The 23,048-nt window shown below is 36.9% G+C and overlaps 1 protein-coding gene across 2 annotated transcripts in view; it reads left to right on the forward strand.

Annotated features, from left to right (window-relative positions):
* ABCA12 (ATP binding cassette subfamily A member 12) overlaps positions 1-23,048 on the forward strand; it is a 183,853-nt gene that overhangs the window by 122,078 nt on the left and 38,727 nt on the right. Inside the window, exons 23-33 of one of the 2 annotated variants that reach the window (XM_051848234.2) lie at positions 888-1,002; positions 7,906-8,235; positions 9,620-9,689; positions 9,777-9,911; positions 10,689-10,844; positions 11,751-11,937; positions 14,075-14,293; positions 16,253-16,449; positions 17,279-17,439; positions 20,349-20,585; positions 21,067-21,217. In XM_051848234.2, the coding sequence (XP_051704194.1) occupies positions 888-1,002; positions 7,906-8,235; positions 9,620-9,689; positions 9,777-9,911; positions 10,689-10,844; positions 11,751-11,937; positions 14,075-14,293; positions 16,253-16,449; positions 17,279-17,439; positions 20,349-20,585; positions 21,067-21,217 (1,958 nt within the window). The remainder of the gene's footprint in view (positions 1-887; positions 1,003-7,905; positions 8,236-9,619; positions 9,690-9,776; positions 9,912-10,688; positions 10,845-11,750; positions 11,938-14,074; positions 14,294-16,252; positions 16,450-17,278; positions 17,440-20,348; positions 20,586-21,066; positions 21,218-23,048) is intronic. The other variant, XM_051848235.2, reaches the window with a different exon arrangement.

Here is a 23,048-nt window from a genome sequence, read left to right on the forward strand (position 1 = left end):
TTTCCCCATTCCCTCTTGTTAGAAACATGGCTCTTTAAATGTGGTTCCTGGACCAATGGTAGCATCAGCATCACCTGGGAACATGTTTAAACTGCAAATCCCTGGCTGCAGCCCAAATAAAACAAATCTGAAGCTTATGAGTAAAGCCCAGAAATCTGTGTTTTTAGAATATCTTTACATGCATGTGATGCGGCTCTGAAAAGCATTGCAGATGGCTTTCAGGTGTCCTGGGCAGAATCCCTAGGTATATATTTGGGGTGAAGTGTTGCAGTGATATTCCAGATCTACTATGAATTCAACAAATTAACCAGAAAGACTTTTCTATACTGTTTATGAAACATCTCTGGTAGCATTCATTACTTTGAGAAATTGAAATTCCTGGTCTGCATTTTAAATTAAGTGCATTGGGTTTCATTTTATTTCATTTTGGAAAATGTAGTTTAATAATAACTAAGATTTCCTAAGAGTTGACAAATGAGTAATTTTGGAAAATATAGCTTTTAGTTAGATAAACCAATCATCATCTAATTTAAAATCTGCTTCTTGGCTAAGAATATTTTTGAGACAAAAGAGTATTGAGCCTTGCAATTATATCTATATAATAATTATTTCTCAAGACATACACAAACATAATTTAAATAATATGATAATTTTATCTAACAATTCAGAACATTTTTTAAATTATTGCACACTATACTGAGGAATCCATGGACCAATTGTTAAGTCAGCTTCACACTTAGTAAATAATGGGGTATGTTAATGATTATTCTCAATTTCAAAATAGTATAATTTCAATGTAAAAGGGAATGTGTTCTTTACATGTGATAATCTGCAAGTGTGTCAGTCATTTTGGTCACTGGATTTTGTTTCTGTTTTTGTTTTTACAGTTTCCTAACCAGTGTCTCTTATTCTCTTCCAATTGTGCTCATGGTTGCCTGGGTTGTATTTATAGCTGCTTTTGTAAAAAAGCTTGTTTATGAGAAAGATCTGAGGCTTCATGAGGTATGTTGAGAATTTCTTCTTTTTATGAACAAGTCCTATTCATAGAACAAGTGATTATTGCGATTTTTATCATGCCTGTACCAACACAGAAAGCCTATCCCTATGCAGTGAATTAGATAGAAAGACAAACATTTTATGAATCACAAAGGCAGCTGATAAGGAAATATTTTGTTTTCTCAAAAAGTGATATGAAAGTCTTTTAATAAGTACTTCTGAAAAACAAAATCTGAATGTTCTGAATAAAATATGAGTAATGATCCTAAGAGAAACTTTTGTCCAAGAAATTACCCATAGGACTTAGTATCTAACAGAAGACATTTCAATATGAGTGATAACAATAACTATTAAGGCAGGAGATTGTTGGCATGGTAACTAATTGAATCCAAATGTAGATATATATATAAACAAAGACATATGGCTTATTTTGGCTATCAAGAAGAAAATTCTACTCCTGCATACCTTGTCTCCTCCAATTACTTTCTCCTCTGCTTCTCCTGACTACTGACTTACAGAAACTAAGAATTTCCTGTTAGATTCTGACTTGGTTAATAATAATGTTATGATGGAAGACAGGACCAGAAATGTAAAACAACATCTATTGCTGGACATGTTCTTTATCATTAACCCCATGTCCATAATATCGTACTTATTTTCACAATTTATAATAAATCATTGCGTAGTTTTTAGATTATATTTGAATGAGAGTTATTTTATCTGCTTGTCATTAAGTTTGTTCTTATACTCACACATGTAGTAGAAAGAAAGCAAAGACATTTCAAAACTGGAGCACAGTAATTATTGCAAAACCTGGCTGAAAATCTGAACTAATGAGGTTAGTGTAACCTGTTAGCCCACTTGTACTTTTCAGACTTCTCTTGCCAATGCATCTAGGCAACTGACTGTTTCTCCTTAGAAGACACAGTCACTGCTTCCTACCTCTGTTAGTTCAGTATCAGGTTTGCATCATTGTGCCAGTGTTTGAAGCTACATTTCTTACCTTTTCTATTTGATCAACTAATTCTGGGTAATCCCTATAGGTGCCTTTTTATATTTCAGTTACAGTTTGGTAAACATCCCACTTGGTTTGAGCCCTGTTATATTTAGGAGATTGTATGTAATGGTTTCCTAATTCCAATTTAGGGTCTTGAATCCAGGCCTGGACTCTAATTTTGTTTGCAAACTCCTATGTTATATTTCTCTTTCAGGTCCTGGTACTTAGAAGTGAATCTTCACAGATTAAAGGAAAATATTGAAGTAGAAAATTATGATAGAGACTGAATTATTTTCTACTTCAAAATAAATACCTTAAAATCATTACTTCTGATAGAAAGTTAATATAAGTATGCATGTGTATGCATATATACATTTATATGAGTGCAAAACATGTATATATCTGTGTATGTATCACATATGCATTGCATTATTTTGTGTTTGAACTTGAGATTTTCTGAATGCATCTATGTATATCATCAAAAATATCAAAGCATAATGAAGAGTCCTTTCTCAATTGAAGATGTGAAAGATATTCTTATGATACTTTACTTTTTAAGTTAATGTGATATTAATACAAAAAGAAAAGATTCAATGTAGCTTCTAGATACTATTTTAAGAATATAATGATATTTCCTCCCACCCCTCCTCCCTCCTCCTTTCTCTTTTAAGATTTTAGAAAACATATTTTTAATTAACATTTCTGTCAAAGGCTTTATGCTCCAGTAAATAAAGAGATCAACGGTAAATAGTAAAAAGACCCTAGTTTAGCAGTAATAATAGAGAAGAGCTATAGACAATAATCAAATGGAAAGATAACCATTTCACTCATGTGCAGTAAACTTCAAAATTATCACAGATCATTAAAACTATAGTAGTATAACATTCTTAACCATTGGTTTCACAAAGATATAAAACAAATTTTGAAAAAATATATTTTCAGCAATATGATTATATAGCATCTCTTTTTTTTGTTTCTTTAAATTTTAGCTCCCACATATAAAGGAGAACATGTGTGGTATTTTTTCTTTTGGTATGAAAGACATATTTTTAACAGTGAACCAGTTTCTGTCTGGTAGCTCTGTGTCTTCATTGCGTAGGCATCTATTTTCAAAATGGATCCAGTTTGTGTTAGGGTCAAAGTCACATAGTGGAAAAATCACTGAATTTGGAAGCAGAGTACCAGGTATTGAGTCTTCCAGTTCTATCAGGTATGGGCACTGAAGCCAAGCTCTAAAACTCTCTTAGTCTAATCATGTAGACTTAATTGAGCACTATATTTTCGAAAGGTAGCTCTCTCTCATAACAGAAGAGGCACTCAATTATCCATATTATCTATATTTAATCAATTCTAGGAATTGATTTTATTTTCATATAAGGCCTCTGAAATGAGGATATATTTGATAGAGGTGTCATGATTTATCTGATGGTGAATTTTCTTTATTGGTGACATGTTAAATAGTGGCATATCATAACATCAGTCGTGTCCTAGATTTGGAGGAACACAACATATTTGTGAAATAAATTGATGGAAGCAGAAATGGCTCAAGGGGAATGTTCCCAGTGCCTCCTGTGCAGCTTGTTTCCATGGCCTGTAGTCCTCTTTCCAAAGATGAAAAAGCTGAGAGTGGCTTGCTGAAGAATGTGTAGTTAGTTAATGACAGATGTGGTACTCAATATCTTGAGTTTCAACGAACCTTTTCCATATCCTACCCACCTATAGTCTTAAGGACTTTCCAGGAGCAGGATGAGTAATCTTTTCTACTACTAGAGCCTCAAAATCTTTTAGTCTTTTTAATGCCATATTTTTATATTCAAATAAGGAATAAAGCTGCCCACTTCCTTCTTCCTTCTCATTCAAATTAAACCTAAAAGGTAAAGACAATCAATCTTCTATTTTTTGCTTTTTGTAATTATTCTCAAACTTGGAGAAAAAATTCTACTTAGCTGTTGTCTCATTGAAATCATTAATTTTTTATTTTAAGAAATCAATACAAATATTAGTGACCAACAAGTTTATTTGTGAAAGTAACCCTGCAGTTTAAAAAATATTTTTAACACTGGCCGGCACTGCGGCTCACTAGGCTAATCCTCCGCCTAGCGGCGCCTGCACACTGGGTTCTAGTCCCGGTCGGGGCGCTGGATTCTGTCCCGGTTGCCCCTCTTCCAGGCCAGCTCTCTGCTGTGGCCCGGGAGTGCAGTGGAGGATGGCCCAAGTCCTTGGGCCCTGCACCCCATGGGAGACCAGGATAAGTACCTGGCTCCTGCCATCGGATCAGCGCAGTGCGCTGGCTGCGGCGGCCACTGGAGGGTGAACCAATGGCAAAGGAAGACCTTTCTCTCTGTTTCTCTCTCTCACTGTCCACTCTGCCTGTCAAAAAAAAATATATATTTTTAACACTTTTCAATTAGGTTTTGTTCTGCATTCCTTGCTTTTGAAAATTAAAATGTTGAAGCTATAAAATACTGATCTTACAACACATAGTAAAGAGTATTTTCTTATGACAAGCATTGCCATGGCTTATGAGTTGGCTCCAACTATTTGATCTGTCATTTATGGACCTTTCAGTACTTCTATTCAGTTGGTGACAGAATTCTGAAGTCATTGCAGTTCAGACAGGTAACCTGTTTGTGCACTGCAGAGATATTACCAAGACTTATGGGAAGATATTTGATCTTCTAGTGTTTCACATTAGACAATGTCTTAGCATTCTTGACATACATGATCTACCCCACTAGTGGAAATTTGGAACATTCCAAGTAAGAATCACAACACTCTGTATATCTTACTCGAAAAAAATAATATAAATACCTATTGTGAGAATTTTTTTCTTTTAATTGAGGAAGGAAATATCATCATCCCTTTTGAAATAGTGCTTGACATACTTGCTGAGTGACTGAAGAGGACATTACTGTTAAGTACATAAATGAATACTTATGATTCTTTTCCAGACAGTATTAATGTCAACCTCTGTACATGTTTCTTATGTGTGTGGCAACACACTTACACAAAATCTTCTAGAACCTTTTTTTTTCTGCTGTAAACAGAGATAGACTTTGACCACTGTGCAGAGGGATTTCCCTTGAGCAACAGGTTATCAGATATTGATGAGTTGTTCTGGCAAATTCAGAGGCTTGAGACAAGGAACTCTTTGATTACTACACTGGCACCTGACATCTGTCACTTTGTGAAGGAACTGACGGCATCCAAGAAAGCACAGCCAGTAGTTCTCTGTGGGCCTTCTTTCATTGGCGAGTTCTGGCTTGTTTATTACAACAAAGTTGCCAGTGAATCTGGATAATTTATGGATGACTTATATTCTCTCATTGCTCTTTCTCTTTATGAAGAGCAGCTGTTCTCATGGTATAAAATCCTGAATTTTAACACTTAAGTTTCATGCTAGGGTGTTTAGTGAATACTTTTGAGTGCACTTAACCTCAGCCTGTTTCAATGAAAGGCAAAATAATCAGTCTGTAACTTTTATCAACTCTGGGGAATGTGATCTTGAATCTGAAAATTTTCAAAGTTATAGTGGTAAATACCTTTAATTCTGGTCTTTAAGCTTGCCAAATTATCTTTCCTCAAGCCTATCACTAGAGAATATTCTAGATTTATAAAATTTATATACTGTGGCTATCAATTATCAGGCAAGAAAATCATGTTTATATATGGTATCAGTTTTATTTCATGGTGTTGCTATATCCTAGATATTCTGCATCCATCTTGTGAAACATATTAATATAGTCCCCTGCTGACATATATTACTTCCATATATTACTTAAGAGGGGATGGGGATTTTTGTGGACAGGTTACATCAAATTAAGTGCTGAACACTGGCATTGGGAGTAGTTATACAGCTTTAGTAACTCCCTATTTAATTATATTCAAGTAGGCATAGACTTAGGAAAATCTCAAAATGAAAGTAGTAGGTAAGCAATTAAAAGAACTAATAGATGTGGAAGTTATGGCATAGAGAGTTAAGCCATCGCTTAGGACATCTGCAACCCATATTGGAGTTCCTCTTTTGAGTCCTGGCTACACTGCTTCCAATGCAACTTCCTGCTAGTGTGCCTGAGAGTCAGTGGATGATGGCCCAGGTTCTAGGGCTCCTGCCACGCAGAGAAGAGACCAGGAGGCAGCTATTAGATCCTGGTTTCAGCCAGTCCTGTCCCTGGCTCTCATGGACATTTGAGGAATGAGCCAGAAGATGGGAGATTTCTCTCTCTCTCTCTCTCTCTCTCTTTCTCTCTCCCCTCTCCTCCCTCTTCCTCAGTCACTCTGCCTTTCAAATGAATAAATAAATCTTTTTTTAAAGTCTAAGATATAATCATATTGGTGTAGGTGAGTATTTCTGAAATTTCTGTCATCAAATACGACACAGTAATTCTCTCAGATTGAGTAGGGAACAGGGACTGAAGTTCTGGATCTGTGAGGCCTTTTTTCACACACCAAAATATAATTTTGTTTTCAGTGACAGCTTCCTTAGCAATTGGAAGAAAACTTTACATAATGATTTTTTGCTCTGTGCTAATTTTTAGTTTGAACAACACTTCTGTTCCTATGGAAATACAGGTAGAGTATTTACTGTAAAGGGTGACAAGGCCTAGCAGGAGAAAAGCAGTAAAGAGAGAAGAAGGTGAGGAAGAGGGCAATGTTAAGAGGAAAAGTCAGCAGCTTTCTCTCAGTGGTGATTAGCAGAAGGTCCACAGCTTAGACGGTTGGCAGTAGGGTAGCTGTTTCCATAGTAACAGCTGGACTAGCAGAGTTATCAAAATGGGATAAGTTACAAAGACAGAAAGTAAAATTCACTTGTTTGCTTATTGAGCAAAAGATCATGTATCCCCTCTTATTTTTTTCCTAGACAAGTTAGATTTGGGCATGATGACATTGAAAATCCTTGGTTTTGCAAAAACTAGTCAATTATAAAGCATTACTGGAACATTTCTTTTGTTCTTTTCAAAAGATGGAATATGAAGTTCATAAATTTAACACTAATCATTACTTGTTTAAGCTGGAAACCAGGATATCCAGATTTCCCCAAAGTGCCACATGTCACCAAACTTAAGACTATTGTGGTCCAGGAGATTCTAGACTTTTCATGATCTTTTAGAGTCAGTGCACAAACACACATGCTGGTTTGCTTTTTAACCTTGTCCTCTGGGGATATCATCAAGTTATCAAAGAATATCAGTTGACAGAGAGGTCTGGAGAAGCTCAGATATATGAATTTGTTTTTACAGATATGAATGTCTTTTTAGAAGGATGACAAACGTGATGTGGACTGCCAATGAATGTTAAGGATGGGGAAGCTATGGCTAAGGGCCAAAGGTCTCCCTTCAAAGCCTCCATGCTTCAGGTTTATTGGATCAGGACTATCCTCTTTCTCTCAGAAACATAAATATAGATTATCTTGTTCATTGAGGTCTGGTTAAAAAAAAGTTGGTCTTTATTTTCTCAGTACCTACACTGAACTGGAAGTTAAGCCATAGTTTTTCACCAGCTTTACATATTCATGCCAGAAAAAATGTCAAATTCATGTTGTAAAATTCTGCAGAAGATACCATAAATTTGATGACCTATTCTAAATGTGTTTATCTGGAGATTTCTGCTAGAGGAAAATTAAAAAGTGGAATTATAATTCTTATAAAAAGAGCCTCACTATTCAAATAGTTATACTGGGAACTCTGGGAGCATGCAATCTCAAATAGACCTGTATACATAGTCCCATTTCACATAAAATAGTCCTATTTCACAAAGCAAACATGGACAAATTACTTGATTTATGCAAATCATTCAAATGTATAGTTCCATGTAATGTAGATGCTCATGGGCATTTTGACATAACACAACAATAACTGTTTTCTGGGAGAATATCAGTTATAGAAGCAGCTAACACTTTTTCCTTCTTGCAGTACATGAAGATGATGGGTGTGAACTCCTGCAGCCATTTTTTTGCCTGGCTTATAGAGAGTGTTGGATTTTTACTGATTACCATCACAATCCTCATCATTATACTCAAGTTTGGCAATATTCTTCCTAAAACAAATGGGTTCATTTTGTTCCTGTATTTTTCGGACTACAGTTTCTCAGTTATTGCCATGAGCTATCTTATCAGTGTCTTCTTCAACAACACCAACATTGCAGCTCTAATTGGAAGCCTCATCTATGTCATTGCCTTTTTTCCATTTATTGTTCTGATTACGGTGGAGGATGAACTGAGCTATGTAGTTAAAGTATTTGTGGTAAGTCAGCTGTCAGAATGGCTGGAGTTTGAGAAGAATGGACCTTTGTGGTTTGTTTTTAAACTCAAATTGAAAGTTCAGTTACCTAAATTTAAAAAATTCAGCGATGACAAAATAAGTTTAAAAGTCCTAATGACAGCCTGTTTCTCTGTAACATTGTATACCATACAAGCATAATGCAATGGAGAAGAAATCTCGCTACAGTTTCCCAAAACATAACAAGTATCTGTTAAGAAATAGTTCCTGGCTGGCGACACGGCTCAATAGGCTAATCCTCCGCCTGCAGCACGCGGCACCCCAGGTTTTAGTCCTGGTCGGGGCGCTGGATTCTGTCCCGGTTGTTCCTCTTCCAGGCCAGCTCTCTGCTGTGGCCTGGGAGTGCAGTGGAGGATGGCCCAGGTGCTTGGGCCCTGTACCCCATGGGAGACCAGGAGAAGCACCTGGCTCCTGCCTTCAGATCAGCACGGTGCGCCGGCTGCAGTGCGCCAGCAGTGGCCATTGGAGGGTGAACCAATGGCAAAGGAAGACCTTTCTCTCTGTCTCTCTCTCTCACTGTCCACTCTGCCTGCCAAAAAAAAAAAAAAAAAAAAAAAAAAAAGTTCCTAAATTGAGAATAGTTAAGTGTTCTAACTCTTTTCTGGCCCAATTATTTAAACATCTTAGAGCTCCTAGTATTGAAATTGTTCTCACAATTTTCATAGCACATAACCTAGCTTACAGGTGTAATGACAAATACACTGTCAGCACATAACAAACTCTGAATATTCTTTTGCATTTTCAATTCAAAAACAGTAAAATAATTCAAGAATTTTAATGAAAACATTAAGATTTCTGACTTCAAAGTTTGGAAAATTGAAACAAATCTTGTTAAAATTTCACAGTTTATGAAAACAGAAATTGATGAATTTTATGTAGCATTGATTACTTATTATGTCAACAAATTTTAAAATTGTAAATTGTTACAATTATCAGTATTAGGTAAATTGATTCTCCTAGTATATATTTATTCCTAATATTTCTGTTACTTAAAGTTAAAAAGTGAAAACATCTGGTCCCTAATGATTTCACTTAATTTCAGTCTTCACACTGCATTACTCTGTAATTATTTTATGTATTACCAAGAAACATTTAAGAAGTTTATATATGTTTTTTTGATTTTAAACAACTATTTTCCCCAAATTCATTTTTCCTTGTGTTTTCTGCTGTTTCCTCTGTCTTCTTTCAACAAAGTAGAATGCTTGGTAAGGGCCCCTGTATTTCTAAGTATGCTTAGTGAGTGTCAGTTTTATTTCTATAAATGTCCATATTTTTAAGTCTAAAGATTCCTCTGAGTACAACATATAAAATCTATAAGAACTATCATTGCTGTTCATTTTCTTCACAGAGTCTTCTGTCCCCAACAGCATTCAGCTATGCAAGCCAATACATTGCACGATATGAGGAACAGGGCATTGGTAGGTAACTTCCTGTAAAACCAGATTTTATCTCTCACAACTGTGATATGCATCAGAGAATAATAAATATCTGTGTTTACTTTTTAGGCATGCAATGGGAAAATATGTACAGTTCCCCAGTGCAGGATGACACCACCTCATTTGGCTGGCTGTGCTGTCTAATCCTAGCTGACTCTTTCATTTATTTCCTTATTGCTTGGTATGTCAGGAATGTTTTCCCAGGTATGTACATGCTCTTTGTGGTTGACTTCATAACAAATCAGTTAATGATGTATTGTAGTACTTGATTTGCCCTATATAATCTTCAAAACAAACATTCAAGTTTCAAGAAAAATTTCAAGTTGAGATAATGCATTGCTGAATTCCCTGATAATGCATAAAAAGATGGAGTGAGTTAAGAAATGAGGACCACTGTTGAACCAACCAGCCATGCAGAATAATACTGTGAAACAGTCTTCTAAAAGGAGAGTTTATCATATTCCAGTGGAAGAAGACAATTTGGGCTCTCCTTTCTTGGTTTCAAACAATGGTCCTTTTTAACAAACTTGGTATTTTATTCATTAAGCCTTATTTATATGTGTACATTTTTGGGTGCTGTGAAAAGAATATTATTTCAATTACATAACATTTTTATTAAAGGTAAGTATATAAAGACAAACAGTAGATCAATGATGGCTTCAGACAAGATATCAACAGGGATTATCTTCCAATGGGAGAGAACTTTTTGGAATTTGAGAAATGTTCTAAAAATTGATTGTGGTGGTGGTTGTACAACTTTCTAAATTTGTTAAAAATCACCTGACTTTTATATAACTATATTTTAATGAAACTGTTTCAAAAAATAAGAAGAAAAGGCTATCCTTTTCATTTGACTTTGGAAACTGAGACCAAAAATGAAACTACTTCCTGAAAACTATGTAATATTCTTTTGTTTAGTTTCTGATGCTTCATGTTAGCAATCAGTTAGTCATCACTTTTCCTAATGCATTTTTATTACAGGGACATATGGTATGGCAGCCCCATGGTATTTTCCAATCCTTCCTTCCTATTGGAAGGAGAGATTTGGATGTGCAGAGGTGAAACATGAGAAAAGCAATGGCCTTATGTTTACTAATATCATGATGCAGAACACCAACCCATCTGTCAGTAAGACAAGTAGGTTAACAATATGCATTATTACAAGAAATGATATAAAAATTGCATGAATAATAATTTTAATTATGTTTTTCTAAATGGCAAAATTATCATCCTCTTAGTCATGGCTGAATATGTCTACACATATGTGTCTGGACTCTTACGGGGTTTAAATTGTGTCTTTTTCTGGGCTCATTAGCTCAGTTGGTTAGCATATGGTGCTAATTAGGCCAAGATTGCAAATCCCTTTGTGGTCCAGTTAGACTCACACAGAGAAAAATTTTGTTCCTTGGCCACAGTCTACACCCCTTACTCCAGCCATCTGTCATTAGTCATGAGGAGTAACCAAGTAACAAGTATGGGTAATTTAGCATAACCTATCACTGATACTAGAAAAATAGGTCAAAGCTCATCTCTTACTGATTTTGGGTGAGTAGTTTCATCTTTATAAAGTAAGGATGACAAAAATAACTGGCCCTTTTATGATGCCTGAAGGAGGTATAGATAGCAATTAATGAACTGGATTCTATAAACTACAGACCTGAACTAGTATTGTCACTGTAAGAGCAAACCTTAAAGGTATTTACTCTACAAATTGGTATCACACTACCTAATGAGAGGATCAAGCCTTAGATTTATCTATTAAATATATGGGATCTGTTGAATAAAGGAGAATTCATGATTATGATGCTGTATTCTGAGACTATTTTTTCCAACAGAGAAGAGTGATATAAATCTTAGATCATGAGGTTCTCTTTTCCAATTCATTGTGTAACCAAGTAAGAAGGAGGCCAAAGACTAAAATAAAACATTTGTTCCTGGATTTTTTTTACATAGAGGATATTTTTATAGTATTCAATATTTAATTAAGGAAAAGTCTAACTCTAGCTACATTTTCTTACAACTGTTTCCTTGGTTTCTCTTCAGGTCCTGAGTGCATGTTTCCTTCCAACATTGAGCCTGAACCTAGAGATCTCACAGTGGGGGTAGCTCTGCATGGCGTCACAAAGATGTATGGCTCAAAAATTGCCGTTGATAACCTCAATTTGAACTTTTATGAAGGCCATATTACTTCATTGCTGGGACCCAATGGAGCTGGGAAAACTACAACCATGTATGTTTCTTTTCAATGTTCATTGTCACAGAAGCCAATTATAAAAGAATATTATTAAAAATTAGATATTTTTAAATTTTAAACATCTTTTATAAAAAGTAAAATTATAACATTCCCCAGATGGAGTAAGGTGCCTCAACTTGTGTACTAAAGAATGGAGTCTAAATCAGAAATCTTAAGTTAGAGTCAAAGGTCAGATTAGGCCTACTTGCTGACAGGTGTATTTGGTTCATTTAATTTTAACCTATCTAATACTTTTTAAAATGTTTGGTTCAGCACCAATATTTAACAGAGAGGAGTTTCCTAATAAAATATGCTTGGCATCTCTTAGATAATAGAAAATCCTGGAACACTATCCAACATTCTTAGGTAGGGACTGTTGGTTGGAGGTTATTAGTGACTGAACTCATACAAAGAGTATCTGCTTTCTGGTTTATCCCTGGCCTTCACTAGCTTATTTCATTTATTTGAATTTTGATCCTGGTCCATATATAAGTTTGAGTTTGCATATCCTGGTATAGATACATTCATCCACAGTTGCTCCAACATAGGAAACTCTCTCTTGATTCATAAGGAAACAAAAGAATCACCAGCTATCAGATCAGAAGGCCAGGAGTGGTACATGGGGTTTTTCTTTGTCATTCTTCATATCAGTAACATTTTCCTACATTAGAATGGAGAGGAGATTCAAATATTTTTAAAGTGACATTCTTTGGATCGTGTGTGTGTGTGTGTGTGTGTGTGTGTAACTTGCCTCCAGTGCTTCACACTCATCTAACTGCTGAATCAACTCTTAGATGCTGTTGGTGCTCTGGCCCTCAGTTGAGAAAAAGTGTCAGTTACTGCATATCCTCTTTAGTATTATTGTGAGTAAGCATAATGGCTGCCAAAACACTGGAATTAATTTTTTTTCTTACAAATAAGGGAAGACAAAGGAAGGTCATGAAGAGAGAGAACATAGCCTCTCTTATTTGCAAGACCTATTTAAAGCCAGAGTTGTCTTTCTAGTGAGAACACAATGCTTAATAGGCAGTAAGAGGCTAGAATAGGGATTGAAAAGGTTTCTGAAGAGGCTGTAATTTTAGCTGAGAATGCTCCATTTTGTTGTTCTGAATATAAACCTTTAATATAAAGAAGGAAGTATGTTATTGGTATTTTAATGTGTTTTATGGGAAAATTTCTCTTAATTGACTTTTTAATTTAAAAATTCTTTTAATTGACTTTCAGTTTCAACCACAAGTTTTAATTGCAGAACACTGGTTAGGTTCTGAGACAGAGTGCTGAGAAACAGGTCCTTTCCCTGGTCTCCTGGAGCTTACCTTATAGTGGAAGAGATGAATATTAAATATCCAATTTTGCCAAGCATCTGAAAGATGATGGAGTATTATCTATGTGAGAATGCACTAATCATAGTGTAATAAAAGTAAACAGAGATGACCATGGAGCATGTGGGAAGTAGAGTTAGGATCCTAAAGTGATGAGTTAGCCAATTGATGATGGTGGTATGTAGTGGATTGTAGTGGATGTGCAAATGGACAGATGTGGATGGAGTTAAGAAGCTATTACAGAAAAAGGGTACAAAATTGACTTGTAGATTCCAGGCTGTGTAACAAATACATGAATTTATCATTTGGAAAAGAGGTAAGATCAATGAGGGTGTGGATTTGAGGGTAAAGATAATGAGCTCTGTTTTAAATATGCCAAGTTAGAAGCCGCTGTATGACATCTCACAGAAAAGTACATGTTGGATGTAAAAAACAATCCTGGAATTGGGTGATGAGGTCTCAGCCAAAGATAGAAATGTGAATGTTTTCTACTCATAGATAATATGAGATGCTTGGAAGTCCATGATTTTGCTCAAGGTGAGAATGGACTTAAAAATCCTAACCATTTTTGTCATTATTACCACAGCCACAACCATTAAAACATCATGCAGTGCTGATGTAACTTTAAATAATTACAAGCTTGAATGTATTTTTAATTTGTCATTCTCTTTTAATTTCATTTTTTCCATAGCTTGACATGGCCTAAGGAGATATATTATAACATTTTTTTGCTTATTACTGAGAAACATTTACTCATAATATCTAATTTACATGCTTGGTTCATACCTAATTTATCATTTATCCATTTCCAGCTCTATGTTAACTGGGCTATTCGGAACCAGTGCCGGTACCATCTTTGTGTATGGAAAAGATATCAAAACAGACCTAGACACTGTCCGGAAGAACATGGGGGTCTGTATGCAGCACGATGTCTTGTTCAGCTACCTCACTACCAAGGAACACCTTCTCCTGTATGGCTCCATCAAAGTTCCTCACTGGACGAGAAAGCAGCTCCACGAGGAAGTAAAAAGGTGAGTTATGACAGGCGTGAGAACATGGGCTGCTAACTCTTCCTTTCAAAGGCCTGTGTCTTAGTTGGTCAACTCTGGTAGTAACACCAATTGGAAATTGTTTACCACAAAATAATCAACTGCTTTTTAGTGTTTCTAATTCTCTGTACTTTCACGGTTGACCCTCTTTATCTGTGGCTTTAGCATCCTAGGATTTAACTAAGCACATATTAAAAGTATTTGGAAAAAAATGTGACTGTACTGAGCATGTATAGACCTTTTAATCTTGTCCTTAGTTCCTAAATAACACAGCATAATAACTATTTATACAGTATGTATATATGCAAGGTATCATAAGTAATATAGAGTTGAATTAGAGAGTATGGGAGAATGTGTGATTATATGTAAATTCTATATTATTTTATATAAGATATTTTGGCATCTGCAGATTTTGTTATGTTTGAGAGTTCCTAGAACCAAGCCTCATGATTACTAAGGGACTTCTCAATACGTCTAGGGTCATTATCCTGACCAGCCAGTTATATTAAACTAGTTTAACTTCTTTCCTTTCTGGTTCTCATATTGTCTCAAATCCTTGGTTTCTATTCTCTATGCCTATTACACAGGTCCAGGCCCCCTAACTAGATTCCCGATTTCTATACTTCTCTCATGTAATCTATTCTTCAAAGAGCATATAGGATGATCCTTTTGAACTGCACATCATACCATGTCATTCTTAGGTTCAAATCCTTCAATGGTTGGGGCTGGTGTTGTGGCATAGCAGGTTACACCACCACCAGCAAGGCTGGAATCCCATAGGGGCACCAGTTCATGTCCCAGTTCCTCCAGTTCTGATCAAGCTCCCTGCTAATGGCCTGGGAAAAGCAGTAGAAAATGACCCAAATGTTTGGGCTCCTGCCATTCATGTGGAAGGCCCGGATGAAGCTCCTGGATCCTGGCTTCTGCTTGGTCCAACCCCAGCCATTGTGGCTATCTGGGGAGTAAATTATCAGATGGAATATTCTCTCTCTCTCTCTCTCTTTCCTTCTCTCTCTCCCTCCTCCCTCCCTCCCTCCCTCCTTATCTCCCTCCCTTTCTCCCTCTTTGTCTCTCTCCCTTTACCCTCCAACCCCCATTGTCTGTAACTCGTTCAAAAAAATAAATCTTTAAAAAATTCAGTGGTTTCTTTCCATATTAATTGTAGTACTCAAAAGTTCTTATCAAGGCCTATAAGTTTCTATGTCACCTATCCCCAATCTTACTTCTGATCTGATTTATTTCACTTCCCCTTCCCCACACTCTGGTCTAGTTATACACTTGACTCTGTTATGCTTGCTCCAGTACAAGAGTTTTGTATTTATTCTTCCCTCTAATTACAGCACCCTTCCCCAGACAGCCGCTTGACTTACTTCTGTTCACATGACCACTTGCCTGGTCTTTGCTCAAGTGCTATTTTCTTTGAGGTGAATGCCATATATTAAATACATGCCTAAAATAGCATGCCCCAGGCACTCCTCATCTCAAATACTATGCATTATCCATTTTGTTCTGTTGTACTTATTTCTGTCTGGCATATTATAGACTTACTTGAGAATATGTTTATTAACTGGACTTCTCCCTACATCCCTTCTGATGCAGACACAGACTAGAACATAATCTCCATATGGTTAGGAACTTTCTCTGCTCATTTTTTCCCTAGCACAAAATAGGCCTTGCACAAAAATAGGAAAATACTCTGTAAATGTTTGTCAAGTGAATGAACTACAAATTCCCTTGTCTTTTTCCTGAGTATTAATTCTGTATCTCCAACTAAATGATAAACAGCAAAAAACTACATTATGAATCTTTAGTTGTACCTACTGAGCACATAATAGTGGCTTGGTGAATATTTATTATTTAGGGTACATGTTATATTTTCCAAATATTCAGATAGTCTATCTGTAAAAAGAAGAAAATAACAATTATACTGTATTTTTGAAGGACTTTAAAAGATACCGGACTATACAGCCATCGTCATAAAAGAGTTGGAACACTGTCAGGAGGAATGAAGAGGAAGTTATCTATATCCATAGCTCTCATCGGTGGATCGAGGGTAGTAATTCTGGATGAACCATCCACTGGAGTTGATCCATGTTCTCGCCGAAGTATATGGGATGTTATATGTAAAAACAAAACTGGTATGAGTACTTTCTCAGAACTTCACTCAACAGTCATAACTCTGTCCTCTGGGATATGCAAAAGCAAGCTAAAGCCTTTTCTGTTTATAATATCCTTTTAAAGAGATGTAAGATTGGTTCTTTTTTTCCCCTAAGGTTTCTCCTCTTTCAGCTAAATTTCTGAGTCAATTAGTTAATATCTACTTAGTGCCCACTGTGAGTTGGGCACTTAACTGGGCTTTTTAATAATATGCAAATCCAACAGAAGTTCCAAAGTCTGACTAGATGAGCTGAGAATCTAATTAGAGATACCAAATATACACAAATGAAAATAAACTGAAAACAGACTAAATAAGTGCTAACAGGATGTGAAGCAAAGGAGTAATCAGAGTGGAGTGGATTAATCAGAGAGGAATATTCAAAAAGCCTTTAAAATTACTGCTTTTCCATGGTGAAGAAAGAGAGAGGGAGAAATGGAAGGGGGGGGGGCGGAGAGCGAGAAAAAGAAAGCAACATGAAGCCATGAAGCCACAGGAACAAAACCCTGACAGAATGGGAAGAGTTCCAGTGTCCACATAGGAAATGATGGGCATTTATCCACATAATCTGATAAATCCTTACTTGCTGCCAACTTGTATGAAAAACACCCTCAGATATTTAAGAATACCCCTTTCGGATTTCTCTTTGATCATTTTGGACATTCCTTCTGGTCGTTTAGCTTTTTTAGTTAACTCATAAAATGTGACTCATTTGTCACAGGATATACTCCCACTCAAGATAACTCTAAGTATCTTGGAAATGGTATCTTCAACCTTCATTCTCTCTTTTTTTTCTCATGTGTATTTTCAAGCCAGAACAATCATTCTGTCAACACACCACCTGGATGAGGCTGAAGTGCTGAGTGACCGCATTGCCTTCCTGGAGCAGGGTGGGCTCAGGTGCTGTGGGTCCCCTTTTTATCTCAAGGAAGCCTTTGGGGATGGCTATCATCTCACACTCACCAAGAAGAAGGTTAGTAGCCCAGGAAATATACCCTACGGTAGGGTCATAAGTTAATGTATAAATGAAACGGAGGCAGAGTATATACAACTTCATTCATCACTGAAGTTAACTAATATGCTGGTTCAGTGGATCTGAATCATGAACAAGCTTTAGAATACTGGAGGTCTTGGTTAAAGGCCAGATTTCCAGCCCTGCCCCAAGAGCTTTAATAGGTCTGTTAGGGACTTCAGAATCTGCTACCAGAATCAGCCCATAAGGCATTCTGGTCTGGCTAAAAAGCCCACGAAAGCATTTCAGGCATGGAAAACCAAGACACTGTGGCAAAAAAATGTCCTACATGAAGGACTTTGGTGGGTGAGACCCAGTGGAAAGAAGTGCTCATCAAAGAAGGAGGTACTTTTCTCTGAAGGGAGGAGAGAACTTCCACTTTGCTTCTGACCTTGTCTAAATACTGACGTAGTTTGTGGATTCAAAAGGCTTCCATAGCCTAGGCAGCTCATGTCAAGGGCCTCGGGTGGTCACTGATGTCATACATAAGAGTGTTAGTTGTTAAATTAATAACAGGAGTCACTGTGCACTAACTTTCCATGCAGGACCTCTGTCCTCAAAGAGTTGTGTTATAATTATGCCTAACTGCCTGCAAAAGAGGTATCATTCTTGGGTGCTTCTTTAAAGTTAATTAAGTTTCTAAAAAAAAAAAAAAAAGTGAAATTAACTTCAAGATGACTTTGAACAGCCCTGTCTCCACTGTTGAGGAACAGTTTTTTTTTTCCCCATGAAAATTGTTGAAATCTTTATTTAGTATGGAGTTGTCTTCTGTGTTTAAAGTTAATTGAAAATGGGTTTTAGTGGAGAATGGGACTGGGAATGGGAGAGGGAGGAGGAGAAGGGATACGAGAGTGGGTGAGAAGGCGGGTATGGTGGGAAGAATCACTATATTCCTAAAGTTGTACTTATTAAGTGCATGAAGTTTGTATTCCTTAAATACCAGGTTTCTTTGGGAGGGGAGTAAATTTAAAAGTATTTAAAAATAAATAAAAAAGAATCTGCTACAATTCTTTTTTTAAAAAATTATTTACTTATTTGAAAGTCAGAGTTAGGGTTAGAGGAAGAAGGAGAGAGTGAGGGAGCAAGGGGTGGGGTGGGAAGGAGAGAGAGAGAGAGAGAGAGAGAGGTCTTCTATCCATGGTTCATTCCCCAGATGGCTGCAATGGTCCAGGCTGGGCCAGGCCAAAGCCAGGAGTTTCTTTCATATATCCTACATGGGTAGCAGGGACCCAAACACTTGGACCATCTTCTGCTGCTTTTCTCAGGCCACAAGCAGGGAGCTGAGTCAGAAATGGAGCAGTTGGGACTTGAACTGGTGACCAAATGGGATGGTGCTGCAGGTAGTGGCTTTTTTTCCCGTTATGCCACAATGCTAGCCTCCTCTGTTACATTTCTAGAGTTCCCAGGTGATGCTGATGCTGCTGGTCTGGGGACAGCACATTGAAAGCCAGTGTGCTAGGTACAAAGTGATCTCTAGCTTATGATTACTGAAAGCCTTCTGGCTTCCCTAGCATTTTAGTTTGTCAGGCTAAAAATTGAAAGCTCTGGAGCTGGTACTGTGGCATAGTAGATTAAGCCTCAACAGTGGCACCAGAATCCCTCATGATTGCCAGTTTGAGTACTGGCTGATCCATTTCTGATCCAGCTCTCTGCTAATGGGCTGGGAAAGCAGTGGAAGATGACCAAAGTGCTTGGGCCTGTGCACCCCATGTGAGAGACTCTGATGAAACTCCTGGCTCCTGGCTTCAGTTGGTCCAACTCTGGCCATTGCAGCCATTTGGAGAGTGAACCAGAGGATGGAAGACCTCTCTCCCTCTCACTCTCTGTCCCCCTCTCTCTGTCTGTAACTCTGCCTCTCAAATAAATAAATAACACTTTAAACATGATTAAATGTTCTGCCTCACTAAAGCAAATGAAGAAAATGTGAAGTCCTATATTCACTTTCTGAGCAACATGCCTCAAATGACAGTGTAGAGACTAATTCATAAGGTCCATAATGCTTTTATATCCTTGGAAAAACAAAGATGCTGACCAGGGATCCCTACGGCACCTTAGAGAACATGGTATCACAATGTCATGCAAGATGTATATGCCACAAAGAGAGTTTTGATCGCCACCATTTATTTCATAGCTAATCATACTGATATAATTTCAACAATGGATATAATAATGAACTACTTTTATATTAACTATTACAAAAATGTGATTGTTAAATGAATATTTCCCTTATTATATGCCTAAACACTGTCCTAGGCACTGAGGATAAAACAGTGAACTGATAGTACTAAAACTCTTGACCTCAGGAAGTTCATATGGAATATGAGGAATTCAGATGATGCAATCAATACATAAATTATTTGATGCATTAATACTTACTACCCAGTAAATAGTTTAGTATTTTTCTGCTATGGATAGAAATAGAGCAGGAAAGAAAACATAGGGAATGCTGTATGGTGCAATTTTTAAGCAGAGTAATAAGAAAGGGTGTCTGATAAAGTAACAGTTCAGCAATGAACTGGGGCCTTTGAGAGTGTAAGCATGTGGGGCAAAGTAACAGAACCTACGAAGGCCCCAATCTGAAGAATTTTCTAGCAATAAAAAAGAGACTGTTGTTACTGGAGCAGGGTTAGGGAGAGGAAATATGGTGGGAAGTGATACTGGAGAAGGGAAAGGAGTAGGAGAATGGAGCTGGCCGAACAGTGCCTTATAGAACACCATAGAGACCCTGAGCAGTTCAAGGAGCCACTGGAAGAGAAATGTGTTATCTGACTCAGGTCAGGAGTGACATACAGAATTCACCTTCTCTACCCAGGGCCCTTGGGCACCACAGGATAAAGAAGGGAGTGTTTAATTTCTGTTTTTGTCTCTAGAGTCCAAATCTCAGCGCAAGTACAGTCTGTGACACAATGGCCGTGACAGCGATGATCCGATCACATCTCCCAGAAGCCTACCTCAAAGAGGATATTGGGGGAGAGCTGGTTTATGTGCTCCCTCCATTCAGCACTAAAGTCTCAGGAGCCTACTTGTCACTCCTAAGAGCACTGGACAAGGATATGGGTACCCTCAACATAGGGTGCTATGGCATTTCAGATACCACCGTGGAAGAGGTACACTTGGACATTTTTTTCCCTTAGAGTTGATACAACTTGCTTTAGCCTTTGAATATGTGTAGTTTAAACAAGTAAAACAAATAATTTAAAAGTTTCATAGAATCAGAAAAAGTTAAAATGAGCTCAATACCATTTTTATGTTAAGTCTGACTTCTAAGAGCAAAATGTTGTAACAACTAGAAAAAACATATCTTTTTAAATAAAAAATAGTCACCAAAAGGTAGCTGGGAAATAGTTGTTGTAATAAAAATGATAAAAGTTCAAAATAAAGATCAAATTTAGAAATTAGCAGTGACATACATTTTTTTTTAACTTTTATTTAATGAATATAAATTTCCAAAGTACAGCTTTTGGATTACAATGGCCCCCCCCCATAACTTCCCTCCCACCCACAACCCTCCCCTTTCCTGCTCCCTCTCCCCTTCCATAGTGACATGCCATTTTTATGCTAATGAAGTGATCTGGCTTCTCTTCCTAGGTTTTTCTGAACTTAACTAAAGACTCACAAAAAACTACTAATATGAGTCTGGAGCACTTAACACAAAGGAAAATTGGGAATTCCAGTGCAAATGGCATCTCGACTCCTGATGATTTGTCTCTGAGCAGCAGCAATTTCACAGACCGAGATGGTATAAATCTAAAATAGATATTTTACTTAATTTCCATGAATGACATAAATGTTAAAATCACAGTACCAATGGATTTTTTTAAAAGTCTTAAAATATCACTCTAATTAAAAAAAAACACTAAGGTACTATATGTTTCCTTTTTCGTTACACAAAATATGCATTAAACCAACCTGAAAGCTCTATTTTAAAAGTACTCTGGAGAATGTAGAAAAACTTGCTTTGATAGGATGGTGGTGAGTACTCCTTCTGCCTATCAGAAACCATTTTTGTCATGAAATTCACTACAATTTAAAATGAAAATAATTCTTGTGATTTGTGCTATCCAACAATGGACATGGTTGTCTTGTAAGGTAATTTACTCCCTGTTATTAGAGCTGATCAATGAAGTCAACAGTTATCAAAAAAAAAGTAAAAACAGATCCAGTCATTACTGTTTATGGTACCTCACTGGAAAATATGTCTAATCTTCTACTCTGAATCATTCAGGTGCTAAGCAAATGCTTTTGGAGTAGCGTCTCTGTTAATTAAGTTGGACTTAGTGGCTAAAAATCTATAATAGCTTCGCATTTTCCAATTCCTCTCATAGAATATCTTTTTAAAACTCATGTATCTTGACATGACTTTGAGAGATTGGACTGTTTTGAAAATAACAATTTATTAAGATTTTCTCTCTTTTGACAGTCAATTTATACCTCTGAGTATACTACTCAAGGCAGCATATAGTAAAGTGATACATGAATTATCATGTGGTCATTTCAATAATTTGCTTCAGTTGGGAAGGAAAATCTCTAGGAACAGATCTCTCTCTCTTTTTAAAGATTTTATTTATTTATTTGAGAGGTAGAGTTACAGACAGAGAGAGGGAAAGACAGAGAAAGGTCTTCCATCCACTGGTTCACTCCCAAAATGGCTGCAATGGCTGGATTTGAGCTAATCCAAAGCCAGGAGCCAGGAGCTTTTTCCAGGTCTCCCATGTGGGTGCAGGGGCCCAAGCACTTGGGCCATCTTCCACTGCTTTCTCAGGCTTTAGCAGAGAGCTGGAGCAGAGGAGGAGCAGCAGGGACATGAACCAGTGCCTGTATGGGATGCTGGCACTGCAGGTGGAGGCTCAGCCAGGAGCAGATCTCTTAATTAAACATTTACCTATCTCTAGAACGCAGATAAAATCATTGCTGATGTTTGTACAACTCTGAACTTTGGGACTCATTTGTTCTCTGCCATATTCCTTATTTATCACCCTTTGGGAAATGAAATTGCAGAGTCCGTAGAATCGAGGACTTTGATTTGGAAGTGGTCATCTGCCTCAGGAAGCAAATGCTATGTATTTGCTTCTCCATTTATCTCAAAATTTGAAACCATTCTTCAGTCAAAATGTTCCCCTCATTGACATTATCTGTGAGAAAGCACATTTACTCCATTTGATACACCTGTAAGTCATCCACATGTAATTTCTGGAGAAACAGAAAAGCATACCAATTAACTCAAAATATTCAGCTCCTTCTATGATTCCCTTTTGCAGTGATATGCGTTTGCATTTAAACTTGTTCACTCTGTTTAATTGGAATCCATTTTAAATTAAGCAGCTTTGTATTTCTCCTTATCAGCTAAATGAAGATCATGATTTTTGTGCTGCATAATTTGTGATGGAAAATTAAAAATATACACAGAGTTGATGAATACTGTCGTCTTATCACATGGGAAGGTGTGTTGATGGCAGGCTTTGGAGAGAATGCTAAAATTGAACCTACTTTTAGAAAGGGTTGCTGAAATTATTAGCCATCAGAGCTCTGTTGAGGAAGCAGTGGGGTATGTTCTCCACATCTGCTTTGAC

Source organism: Oryctolagus cuniculus, chromosome 3, assembly GCF_964237555.1.
Source record: "Oryctolagus cuniculus chromosome 3, mOryCun1.1, whole genome shotgun sequence".
Lineage (NCBI taxonomy): Eukaryota > Metazoa > Chordata > Mammalia > Lagomorpha > Leporidae > Oryctolagus > Oryctolagus cuniculus.